Raw genomic sequence first — 12,791 nt, 5'->3', positions numbered from 1 at the left:
TTAAACGGATGGTAGAGATAAAGACTTGACAACGACACACTTTTTGTTATGAAAATTAAAGTTCTTAATAAATTATCCCACCCAAAGATTATAGGCCGCTGTTTTTGTATACTCAATAAATTCGTGCAGTATTTCTGAAAAACTTTGTGAAACGTTTGTCTGCAGTTATCTCTCTCAGATTAAAGTAATATCTGAATGGAATGCCAAACAAACGTAAACCGGAACCTGCCATTGGTTGTATTGTATCATTTTCTGTGCCAGTTTTTAAACTTTTTCACATGAATTAACCACGCAACCGGCGTTCCAATATTACCCCAATACCCCTGCTCTGCAAGGCTACCAAATTCGGTGCTCACGGCGTTCAAGGAATTCCTTCATACCGGTACCTATTTTGCACCGGTGTGGAGAAGGAAAAAAAGTTCAATGTCTTGTCAAAGGACATTTGTGCCGTGGCGGGACTCGATCCGCGAACCTTGGAGCGTGTCGTAATCTAGTGGACACGTCTTCGGACTGTGGATCAGATGGTACGCGGTTCGAGTCCCGCCACGGCAGTACTGTAAACCCAGATTCGTCTTTTTCTAAGTGATTTGATGATCTTCCTTAATGTATCAAGATCCTCTTTTTAGTGGTAGATCCAAGATTCTCTGCTGGGGGAGGCATGTAGCCACGGGGGGGTTGATCGGTTGAACTTTTTAGACCCCTTTTTTTTTTACCTCGAACGATTACATGTAGGTGCTCTCCCAAACATCAAACTCTGGCTACGTTCATCAGCCCATAATTATTATTTTCTCTTCCCCCCCCCCCCCCTCCCCCTCTCCTTTGAAGATTGTAAGTTATATGGACAGTGTGATCAACACCAACATGGAATCGGGTGAAATATGTTTTCAATGGCTTTAAGTTGAGGACAAAATATAATTATATTCCTCTAAATAACATTGTCAAGAGTTATCTGATCCACAAGGCAAATTTGCCCCCCCCCCTATTCAATATAATGCATCATTTCTCAAACTCCAAAATTTGCACAAAATATTCTGTATTTGAGATTTACATGTATTGAACACTGTCTTGTTTAAAGATTGGACTAAGAATCAATTTCATCAAGGGATGCTCCTCATCAAGTTTGATGTAACACATTATAATTGATGCTGACAATCAAATAATTAGACCCTAAAATCTGATTTCTCAAACATTCTACATGTGTATCTTAAAAATATGGATATTCTTTTTGTTAGGTCGGGGGGGGGGGAGGAGGGGGTTCTTGGAACTTTGCCAACAAAGTGCATTACATTTAAGCCTGTGCTAAGTAAAAAATAATGTTACATTCTTTATCATAAACAAAATCATGTAATATCTCATGAACGAATAAAAATATCAACAAAATAGATCTTGACAATGGTTTTGAATTTAGTTCATTTTAATACACTTCTATCATCTGATATCACTGACGGATATTTAATATGATACATGTCATAATACTGGAATGTATCTCTGAATGATTGTCAAAAATTGCAGAAATTTCACATTTTTAAAATCGTCAATATTTGATAACATTCTAATGTATGTTAAAGAAAGGGAAATATATACTAAATACTGTCTCATGGATAGTGACATCTTAATCTAGCTCACTATATCAAATATTTATGGGGTAACCAAAAATAAACCATTCTCCTGTGCCATGTAAGGTGTACCAATTAATACATTTAGATGTTTTTATAAATGTAATGCTTCCTGGGAGAAATTTAAATTGTTTTAACATATTTGTGGCTTACACTTTACATTAAAAAAAGTTATTGTCCCAATGGTGGACTAATGAATATTAAAAATTCAGAATGAATCAGGAGAGCTTGGGTATTTGTTTCTAGTTCGTGACTGTGCCATACATGCCAACATTTGAAAATCAGAAATCTCTACAAATTATGCTATTTAAAAAAAAAAGAGGAACAATCCTAACTCTCCTATTCAATACTACAGACAAATTTGTACAAGAAGAGGAACACCTGCATTAAAATGATAATTATCTTCTCCCAAAAAGAGGAATGTTCCTCTTTAATCTGAACAGTTGGCATGTATGCTGTGCCATGGAACAGTGATGGCCTGGTGGTAGAGTCGCTGCCCGGCAAGCAGTAGATGGCAGGTTCAAATCCTGTCTGTTGTAAGATTTTTTTTTCTGACTTGTTTTCAACTACAGATTGATCAATCGATCTTATTCACTGGGTGTAAGCCACAAATATGGTTAAACAACATTTAGTTGTGTATGTTAGGTCTTCAATGTCACTAGAGTTTTGTCAAAATATATGAGCTTCAAATATTACTTCTATCTATGAATAGATATTGCAAGTTCAAATACTCTTTCAATTAACTTAGGAACGACTTATGACTAGATTTCTTGACAGGGCCATGGGTACACCTCAAGGCTTCTTAATTTATAAAAAGCAGAGTGATCTCTATGAAACTACACTGCTATGTTGAATATTCTATTTCATATGAAACTTCATGTAAATAAAATAATTCTAAAGTGAAAAGTACTGTTAATGCTTCAATACACAAGCTATTGTGTGAAAACAAACACCAGTTAATAAGTTCTCCATTCCATGATTAGCAATATTAATAAAAGCAAGTTTAGCAACGTTTCTCATACGCTCATATCTATACCAAGAAATACTCAAAGCACCTAAACAACAAACAGTTTAGAAAATTACATAAGGCAAAGTGAGTACATATAATCTGGAATGGATGACATTGATAAAAATATAGAAATTAACTGGAAGATTTTGACAAGAAAATACATTTTTTTCAAGTTTCTTTTGAACAATTTTTGAGTTGAAGAGAATGGGATTGCACAGATGCACAGCTCAAAGTTCCTTCTCTGTTGAAAGTTGTGTAACTTTTAGTTTTTCTGTGATCTGATTGATATGTATGACATATTTAAGAAAAGTAATGTCTCCCTTAGACATTATAATCACAGTAAAAACAAATATATTGTGGCACATTTGTAAGGCGCGCAAACAGATCCTACAAGTGATCGAAATTCAATCCAAAGAGACTTGAAAACATCAACTCAGATAAGTCTCTTAGTGCTAATTTAGAAATGAAAGCACATACACTGAAGTACTTGAATAAGACTATCATATGAGATTGCACTAATATTAGTATACATCTATTGAAACATTTAGATTGTACCAACAACAAATATTTCAGCTGCTAAAATTTGGGCAGGTTAATAGCATTTTGTAAAATAAAACAAAATATAAAAAAATCCCTTGATACCATTTAAAGAGACAAAACTCACTTGAAATCATTACAGCTATAGATATTGTTGAAATCTGAGCAGCAAATTTTTAGTTTAAATGGTCAGAAACTGACATCATAATTGCACATTACAATATACTCTATTCAGTATTTGGCACTACTTACATTATATCCAATAACACTCCCTGGCATGATATATGTTTTATCTTCTAGAGCCATCATAATACACCTGTTGCAAGTAAATATCATACAGCATATTATACTTAGAATGCTCATCTGAACAACATCCATCTTCGTCACATGAAAACCTGTTTTTATCAAATCTGTCCTGACGAGTAGTAGAACAAATGAATAATAATAATAATTATAATAATCTTTTAAAGTCCACTCCAAATGTTAGCCTTCAATATCCATGAAAATCCATGTTTTGTTTTTGTTTGTTAGAGAACTATGTATTAAACAGTTTGACATGTAGTTGAAATCATGTTTATTAATTTGATTGAAAATGTAATAGATTCCTGACATTTCAAAGAAAAAATGATCAACATTTAAATGGGAGAAAAATGTGTTAATTTTCAGTAAGACTTAAGGAAAATTATTCTTTCCATGGCAAGAATTAAATCTATGATCATAGCTATCATAACTAGATGAGTAAGTACAAAGCAAACACATACAGCTGTTCCCAATCACGTCTGATCATGATTTACATTGCCTTTGGTTATCAATAATTATTACTACTTCAATAGTACTGTTGACCAATCATGCCTCATATTTGTTTTATGAACTCGATAATTTCTACAGCAGGATTAAAGGGGGAGGTTGAGTTCTGATAATGGTTTCAAAAGCAAAGCTAAATATTTTTTCCACATTTTGGTTTCATATGAAAGAGCTGAGCATTTGAAGCATGTATTATATTTTCTGTGTCTCAAGATTAAGAATGGTAAGAAAATTAAATTTGTGTTTTCAGAAATTTTGGCCCACAGTTTACTTGCCTCAGTTTGATTTCAAGTGTGAATATGCATTTATTACCCCCACATACTGCACACCAGATAGAATGTGGCAAAAATTGCATGACTTGGCTCAGCAAACAGTTGCAAGATTCATCATTTACTTGCTCAAAATCAAGGAAAGTCTGGATGGTGCTTACAATGATAGGAATAAAACTAAGAATATGTTCCTTATGTTTGCTCCTTCATTTGTTTTTAATAATCAGAACTCAAATTGACCTTCACGCATTAAGTTGTGCTCTATTTCATGTCCATACAATCAAAGACTCTAAGGCAGTGTTTCTAGAAAGGCTCATGGAAGGGATAATAGGGATGTGATCCATCTCTAGGGATCACTAGACCGTCGCTGTCCACCATTGGTTTGTTATCCTTGTCCTGTAGGTGAGAGAGATAGAGAGAAAGACAGACAACAGATATATAGAAAGACAAAGAGAAAGAGAGAGAGAAGGACAGACAGACAGACAGACAGATAGAAAGAGAGAATGACAGAAAGAAAAACAGAATGACAGACACGCATACAGACAGATAGAGAGAAAGACAGACAGACAGACAGACACACGTACAGACAGATAGAAAGAGATAAAGACAGAAAGAAAGACAGACAGACACGCATACAGACAGATAGAAAGAGAGAAAGACAGACACGCATACAGACAGATAGAAAGAGAAATGTAGAACAAGCAAGCAAGAAATAGGAAAAGCAAGACAAACAGAGGAAGAGGACGAGAGGTCGAAAGAGAAAAAATAAAAGGATAGAGTGAGATAGGAGCAAGGGGCAAGAGGTGAAGGAAGAGAGATAATTACTTGTTGAGTATTGAGTATTTCCTTGAATCAAGATTCTTCAAGGTAAGTCACTTATTTCAGCTCCACTTTAATTGCATAAATTTCAGGGTATTTTTATCAAACTGAAGAAGAAAAGAAATTTTTGTTTAAGAAACAGTTTTTCAATACACTTGACATATTCACACAATATTTCTCTAACACTCTAAATTTGTGTATATATGAATTAGTCAACTAAAAGTTTCTGAAGGAGGAAGGGATGTCAACCCCCCCCCCCCCCCTTCCCCTAGCCATAGACCTGCCGTTTGGACTATAATCAGACAAATGCCTTTAGGATAGAATAGAATATAGAATATATAATTTATTGTCTTTTTCCAGAACAAAAGAAGAAACGTTCCATCAATTACATTACCTTCTTGGGTGGTACAAGTATGCGTCGCCTGGGCAGGCTTGATAAGAGCGCCATGTCATCCTCCGATAACTCAAAATCAAAGACATTGATGTTCTCCTGGATGTGAGATGGAGTAGCACTCTTCGGTATCACAGGGATACCCCTCTGCACCTGATACCTAAAATCAATCAACCAAATAAATATAGAAGTCTTTAATTCTTTAAATGTCATACAAAAAGGAAATGGATGATTTTAAAAAGCCATTGTAGTGCATGAAACAACCCTTCTATAAATTGATTCCTACTGTTTTGTGCAAAATTGCCCATAAGGCAAACAAACTACTGTGCAGATCGAGAGGCAAAAAAAGCAGTGGAAATGATAATATTAGGGTTTGGATGAGGTACAGCGATAGGTCCAGGATTGAAGTTACACAATTTGGTGTAGGTAATTGACCGTTGAGCACTCGTTTCAGAACTATGTGTCTTACACTAAATGCCCTTACCTGATAGCAACTTGGGCAATGCTTTTGCGGAGTCTCTGAGCTATTTTCAGTAACCCTGGATCATCAAATATACTAGGTTCACCAGACAGCTTCCAAGCCCTGTCTCCACAGCCAAGAGGACTGTAAGCTGATACCACCACTGATCGCTCTCGACAGAAGTTTAGCAGCTCCACCTGCGGTAGGAACGGGTGACTCTCCACCTGTGAAGTATGAGGGGAAAGATTCAAATCTTAACCTTAAAGCACCGTGGTACAAATTAATTACAGCTCTTTGATCTTAGATTCGTCACCCCACCCAAAAGCTTGTTGAGCTCTTCATCACTACGCACAGTGAGTTGAAGGTGGCGTGGGATGATATATGATAGGTCCCAGATTTGCCATTCAATCGTATATGGTATGTTTTTTCCAAGACTTTAAAAAAAAATTAATTAAAGTTGGTTTACCACAATATGTCAAAATGGCCTTGGAGGTTTGCCTATCAATTATGTGTACACTCTGTAAACATATGGAAACTGACCTTCACAGCATCAGCTCTAGCTGCTCTGTGAAATTCTCTACCCGTAACAATTATGAATACATCTCCTCTACGAAAGCCCTTAATTCAGATCTATCTTTTCTCGCAGCACTTTTATATTTTTCAGCATTTAATATTTCTATGTTCTCCAAGTTTAGAATGTAAAGCGCATAGAGAATTAAATCGTAAATAATAGGTGCTATACAAATTTAATGTGATTATTAATACTATCATAATAATTACAGTCAAACCTGTCTATAGCGACCACCTAAAGGAAACACAAAAAGTGGCCTTTGTAGACAGGTGGTCTTTGTAGACAGGTTCCTTCAGAACATGATTCAATGAGAAACTATTTTCAAGGGAAACAACAAATGTGGCCTTTGTAGACAGGTGGTCTTTGTAGACAGGTGGTCACTAAAGCAGATTTGACTGCATTACTCAATGCGTACCTGCAGGACAGATGGTGGAACGGTGGAATGCTGGAGTACATCATCTAACTGCTTGCTGTTGAAGTTTGACAGTCCCAAAGATTTGCATTTACCAGTCTTGACCAGGTCTTCCATGGCTGACCATGTCTCTAGGTAGTGCACATCGGAGTAAACTATGTCACCAGTCTCTGTGCGAGGAAACATGACCGTTGGACCAAGGTTTCTGCAATCAATACATAGGAGAATTAGTTTATAGATTTACAATGTTAGCTTTTGAATGGGATTATCAACCAGTAGCAAGTTTGAGAAAATTAATGTCTCACTGCATGCATTATAATGATTGCATTATCCATGCACCTGTAACCTGTACAAGGCAAATACCCCCCCCCCCCCCAAAAAAAAAAAAAAAAAAAAAGTTTGGAAAGTCAAAATTGATTTATTTTATCTCTCTTGTTATGATATCACATACAGGGGAAAATAAAATACACAGAAATGGTGTGATGATACACATAAGGTTCACACATAAGGCATCGACATTTGGTCCAAAGTTTAAACAAATAATGAATCATTTTAAGAGGTTCAAAGTTTATCACATTATTACTACCAAGGTCTTCCATAAAAGTCCAAAATGATTCAGTACAAAGCTTTTTCACCTATACACACCAGAACTTGAGCTTTTTCATTTAACCTTTTGACTCCTCGGCCCCATTTCATAAAACTTGTCATCAGTGACAAATGACAGTTTTTGTTATAAGCTACTGAAATCCTTGCTTTGTCACTGATTTTTGTCATTTGTCTTTGAAAAAAGAATTTGTGAAACGGGTCCCTGAATTCTCTCATCACCATAGGCTTACTACAAGCATTACTCTGTTCCAATAGTTAAAGGGTTAAAAGTGTTTAGACTTTACATACTGAAATCCTAACGGCCAGTGCATGATGTAGAGATCAATGTAGTCTAGCTGTAGATCAGTCAATGATCGATTAAAACACTCTGCGACGTCTTCCTTGGCATGAAATGTGTTCCACACTTTGGTTGTTATAAAGACATCCTCCCTCTTCAAACCCTGAAACAAACAAAGTCAAGAAATAATCATAGTTAAGAGGAAGTTAAGAGCCTATTTAATAAAGTAAGGCTCTACATAATGATAGGGGCCTAGTAAGTAGTAGCTGCTGTGCAGGCAAAGGATAGAAACCCTTTTTAATACAAAGTAATCTATACTTCTGACTGATGAGGTCTAACATTTAATGTAAGAATGAAAGGCAATTATTGACTTTATAAACCTAGACAGTTTGTATGCAGACAGGCAGACTGTACAACTGTACAAATACAACATAACGATTGCAGAAACAGCTGTATGTGCCATTCAAATATAGAGATACCTAAAAATAGGCTCAGTGTGAAAATGTAGTTCATTACCTTCATCTTCCTATAGATGCAATGCAAAAATTATCAAATCATACCAGGCCAAGTAAATGGGGGGGGGGGGGCAGATTCACTCCCTCTAATTCCAAGGGGAGGTGGATTGCACAAGTCACTTCCACTTTTGCTGTCCCCCCCTCCCCCCCCCCCCAAAAAAAAAAAAAAAACCTCCACTGTAGATAAAATGAGATAACATTGAAAACTAATATCGTAATTGGTAAATGAATTGAATTCCTACCAGATACAATATTTTTGGACAATTTGCTTTTGATGACCAGGGTAGTAGCATATTTGTGAACACTTTAATAGAGATATCATTGATGCATACATTCAGGCGCGTACGCAGGATTTTTTCAAGGGGGGGGTTTTAACATTTATAAAGCGGGCCGAAAATTTCGCAACGACTCAGCCAACCGCTGAATAAGCGGGGGGGGGGGGGGGGGGGGGGGGATATTTTTTTTTTTTTTTTTTGTCTCGAAATTTGAAAATTTGACATTTTGCTCCGTTGGGGGGGGGGGTAAGGTCAGCTTTTTTAGGTCAACCATGGGAATATATATTTATTTATTTATTATTTTTTTTTAATAAAAAAAAATAAATAAAAAAAATAAAATCCAATTTAGGGGGGGGTTAACACACAAAAAATTACCAAAGGGGGGGGGGGGGAGGGGGGTTTAACCCCCCAAATCCCCCCCCCCCCCCCTGTGTACGCGCCTGCATACATTAAGCTCTATCGATATAAACCCACAATTATATCATTATCTATTAATACATTGATATACTATAGTCCTTTCAGAGTATGACACTTATGACTTATTTTGATTTTTGATTCTGGCTCTAAACCGATGAAGTTATATCCTTCAACAGAATGACATCTTACCAGTCTTTGCATTGCCTCCCGCAAGGCGACGCCCACCTCCTTCTCATTGCCGTAGATGAGCGCACAATCAAAGTGTCTGTATCCTGCATCTACTGCTGCTCCTATCGCTCCGGCAACCTCATCAGCTTTCAGCTTCCAGGTTCCTAAACCAACCAGAGGCATGGCATGGCCACTAGGGAGTGTCACTGACATGTCCATGGTCTAAGGATCTCTGCAAGCTATATAGGGACTAAGGAATCATAGAGAATAGGAGTGAACATCATCATCTTTGTCATCATAATCATCACCATTATATCACCATAATCATAGCTTAATCTTCATCACTGTCTTCATCACCATTACATCATTATATAAAATTGTCATCATTGTTATCATAATCACCATTATCATCACCATCATCATCATCATCATCATATCACCATGTTCATCACCATCATCATCAGAAATCGTCATTATCATCATCATGGAATTAACATCACCGTTATCATTATACTTTGTCGATCATCATCATCAGAATTGTCCACCATCATCATAATTTCCGTCACTGTCATCATCACTATCAAAAACGTCATTGGATTGTACAGTCATAGTCAAACACTAAAACTAATAGTAGCCACAGTACTTATAATAGTACTAGTACTAGTACGTAATTAGTAGAATGTCTTCTTCTTTTGTAGACAGGTGACCTTAATTAGGCCAACTAGACATGTCAATATGTCTGAAGGGCTTAATTGCCTAGAGTAAGGTTATAATCAGGTCTTGTGGGGGCTACAGTAAAATCATACAAAAACAACAAACAAACACACACACAAGGCAACAACAAAACATAGAAACATTAACAGCCGGGATGTAGATCCCTAGGACCTACATCTATCGTCATGATCGTCATGATCGTCCCCTGCGCCGACAGACCAGGCATACCTGTTGCCGATTCTCCGCTGGATGTTTGCTAGCAAAATTAACTACCCAGTTGCAGTTTAGGAGACCAAGTGAAGTTGTGATTTGTAAAGTCTAAACACAACATATCGTATAAATTGAGCCACTTGCCCAAGAAAAGTGAACATTAAATAAAAACGTGACGGATAGTTGACTTACTTTGACCAGGGAGGTGAGACTGTAGACTTGTTCTGAGCTCGTCTAGTTTAAGCATGGGCACGCCCCCTAATAATCTCGGATTATGTGTCTTGAAAAATACAAATACGTACCGCATACGTATACGTGGATACATGGAAAACAGCGACTTCGGGTGCGAGAAGGGGGCGCCCCCATTTCCAACTCAAAAGATTTTCCAGCTTAATTCATAATTGGCCTATTCGTGAATTAAACGTGAACCGGTAACATTGTAGAAGGTTAAGAAACTGTGTAATTTTTGTATGAAATTTTACTAATTATATTCCTACTAACCCTCTTACATGCAAAAAATCCAGAAAACATTTCTCCGAAAGGTGTCACTACATGTGCGACACCCTCTAACACTAAATTCTCCCAACCAATAGTCTACTCAACCGTTTTTTTCCATGAAAATAAGACATATAAAACAGGCTTTCAAAAATATATCAACACTTAAATGTTTGGAATTGTATATATAGAGCCATTGTTACGATCTTTAAGGAATCGATCAGATCAGTTTTCCACAAATTTTATCATTAATAATGTTATGTTTTCACTCAGAATTTCAGATAATCTTTAATTGCACATTCGGCATTGAAGGCTAGAAGTCACTGCCTTAGCACAATTTACTCTCATCTGAATCATGTTACCAAGTCCCTACCAACTTACCAAGTTTCCTATTTCATTCTATTCCATCAACCGCCCACAAACAAACTAGGTCTACCAAACAAAAACCCGAAACAAAACAAAACAAAACATCAACAACGAAAAGCACGAACACCGAACATATTTATGGGTTACGCGTCATTACCCCGTAGCGACGTCTCTGCAGCTCAACTTTCAACCAATCAGAACCCAGTCTTTGGAAGAGATACCGTAACGGCATAGACGCACGTCGGGTATAGCCATACAAGCCTGTTACTTGTTCTTGGTTTTTATAAAGCTGAAATTTATCCTTTTACAGTTACCATAAAAATTATCGCATTGGACGAAATCCACAGTTTCCAGTTCTGTGACGAAATCCCAGGTGAAGCTATTTTCACACTCTCATGCGAGACTGAAGCCGTAGCCATTTCAAAGTGTGGAATATTGCCAATTTGATGAGTGTACAGAACCCGAAATTCCAGGGATCCTTGACCTTCATTAGCAAGCTACATTAATGAAACGTGATTTTATTAAAGTGCAATATTCAAATAGTTGTAATTACAAAAGATGTTGTATTGCCCTTAAGGTAAAAAAAAAAAAAAAAAAAAAAAAAAAAAAAAAACATGCCTGGGTCAATCGGTCGGTCGGAAATCTTTTTTTCTTCTTTCCTCACTCTTTGGGCTGATATTTCTCAATTTTGAATGCTTTGATAGATATTTTTTTTTTTACTCATTAAACATTTTCTTTCCTAAAAAACGGTAAAAAAATCCAATACAACTTTCTTCTTTTAGGCCTAATGCATAGTTGTTTCTTCAAATGTAATTATTATTGTAAACGTTTATCACTTTATTACATATTGCTCCTCTTTTCTGATTATTCGTAAAAAGAATTCTTAATAAAGAAAAAAAGAAGAAAAGATGAAGAAGAATTAACACACACATTCGCGCACACACAGATATATCAGAACATCATAACATACAGATAAATTCAAATGCAAGATATCATCCAAAGTAATTGATACTCTAAATATTTTCAAATTCGAATAGAACAAAGTGGTCAGAATTAGTTTATCTAATAGTACAATAAAAAGAGTGAAAGAAAAAACATGTGAACAGGTAAATGTGGTTTGTGAGATTGTGTTGGTATGCACTACATTTTCCGCAATGAAAGCTAAATTTGCTTAGTATAAAATTATGCATTCTATTTTTATATTGATCTACATTATACACAAGGAATCTGTTTGTTTTTTTAAATTACAATAATTTGTTTATTTTATTAAATGGAAAATATATTTGTACAATTACTTTACAGATAAAAAAAATAAATGCTTGATTTCTTAAGTGACTTTTATATGCATTCATGAATGCATACATTTATATGATGTATGGTATGTTTAATTCTTGGTAGTTATATATAAGTTTTTACTACTCCTGAATAAGTATTATTTATTTTTAAAAAGATCCTTAGGTAAAAAGAATTTTCAGTACTTATCTGTGAAAATGTATTGTGGATATGACAAGTGCATCATCAATGGCAGTGCATTGTATTGTTACCTTTGCTAAACTTTATATATGCCTATACTAGCAGGAGAGAGAGAGGGGGAGAGAGAGAGGGAGAGAGAGAGAGAGAGAGAGAGAGAGAGAGAGAGAGAGAGAGTGGGGAAGGTGGGGGGGGGGGTAAGAAATAACCATTGAAATAGTTCAGTCATTCATGAAAAAATAGGCATGTGCCTGCCTCTTTGTCACATAAAAGTTTCAACTGTTATAGTATCATAATGTAATAAGTTTGAGAGAATTGGCCTAGATTGTATCAAATATCTTTCAACAATTTCTAAATGCACAACTATGAGCGTCGTTTTGGGCCTTTTTG

General features: G+C 36.0%; 1 protein-coding gene across 1 annotated transcript; it reads right to left on the bottom strand.

Annotated features, from left to right (window-relative positions):
* Positions 1–3,109: 3,109 nt before the first annotated feature.
* LOC587281 (aldo-keto reductase family 1 member A1-B) lies at positions 3,110–10,375 on the bottom strand. Its single transcript, XM_787019.4, has 7 exons — positions 10,263–10,375; positions 9,168–9,396; positions 7,783–7,934; positions 6,892–7,093; positions 5,930–6,129; positions 5,449–5,605; positions 3,110–4,631 (listed from the first exon to the last, which is right to left on the bottom strand). Exons 2-7 carry the CDS (start codon positions 9,363–9,365, stop codon positions 4,539–4,541), a joined length of 1,002 nt encoding a protein of 333 aa, XP_792112.2. The 5' UTR covers positions 9,366–9,396; positions 10,263–10,375; the 3' UTR covers positions 3,110–4,538.
* Positions 10,376–12,791: the final 2,416 nt, after the last annotated feature.

Source organism: Strongylocentrotus purpuratus, unplaced genomic scaffold (genome assembly GCF_000002235.5).
Source record: "Strongylocentrotus purpuratus isolate Spur 01 unplaced genomic scaffold, Spur_5.0 spur5_scaffold_3, whole genome shotgun sequence".
Taxonomy (NCBI): Eukaryota; Metazoa; Echinodermata; class Echinoidea; order Camarodonta; family Strongylocentrotidae; genus Strongylocentrotus; species Strongylocentrotus purpuratus.
Note: the sequence above shows the minus strand (reverse complement) of the source record. Positions and strands in the feature narration are given on the sequence as shown.

Excerpts from the sequence above, each read along its gene's own strand:
- LOC587281 (XM_787019.4), bottom strand. The coding sequence starts at position 9,365 with ATGGACATGTCAGTGACACTCCCTAGTGGCCATGCCATGCCTCTGGTT. Across the intron at positions 7,935-9,167 it reads GGGAGGCAATGCAAAGACTG|GGTTTGAAGAGGGAGGATGT; the intron begins GTAAGATGTCAT and ends TGTTTGTTTCAG. Across the intron at positions 7,094-7,782 it reads CACTGGCCGTTAGGATTTCA|AAACCTTGGTCCAACGGTCA; the intron begins GTATGTAAAGTC and ends TATTGATTGCAG.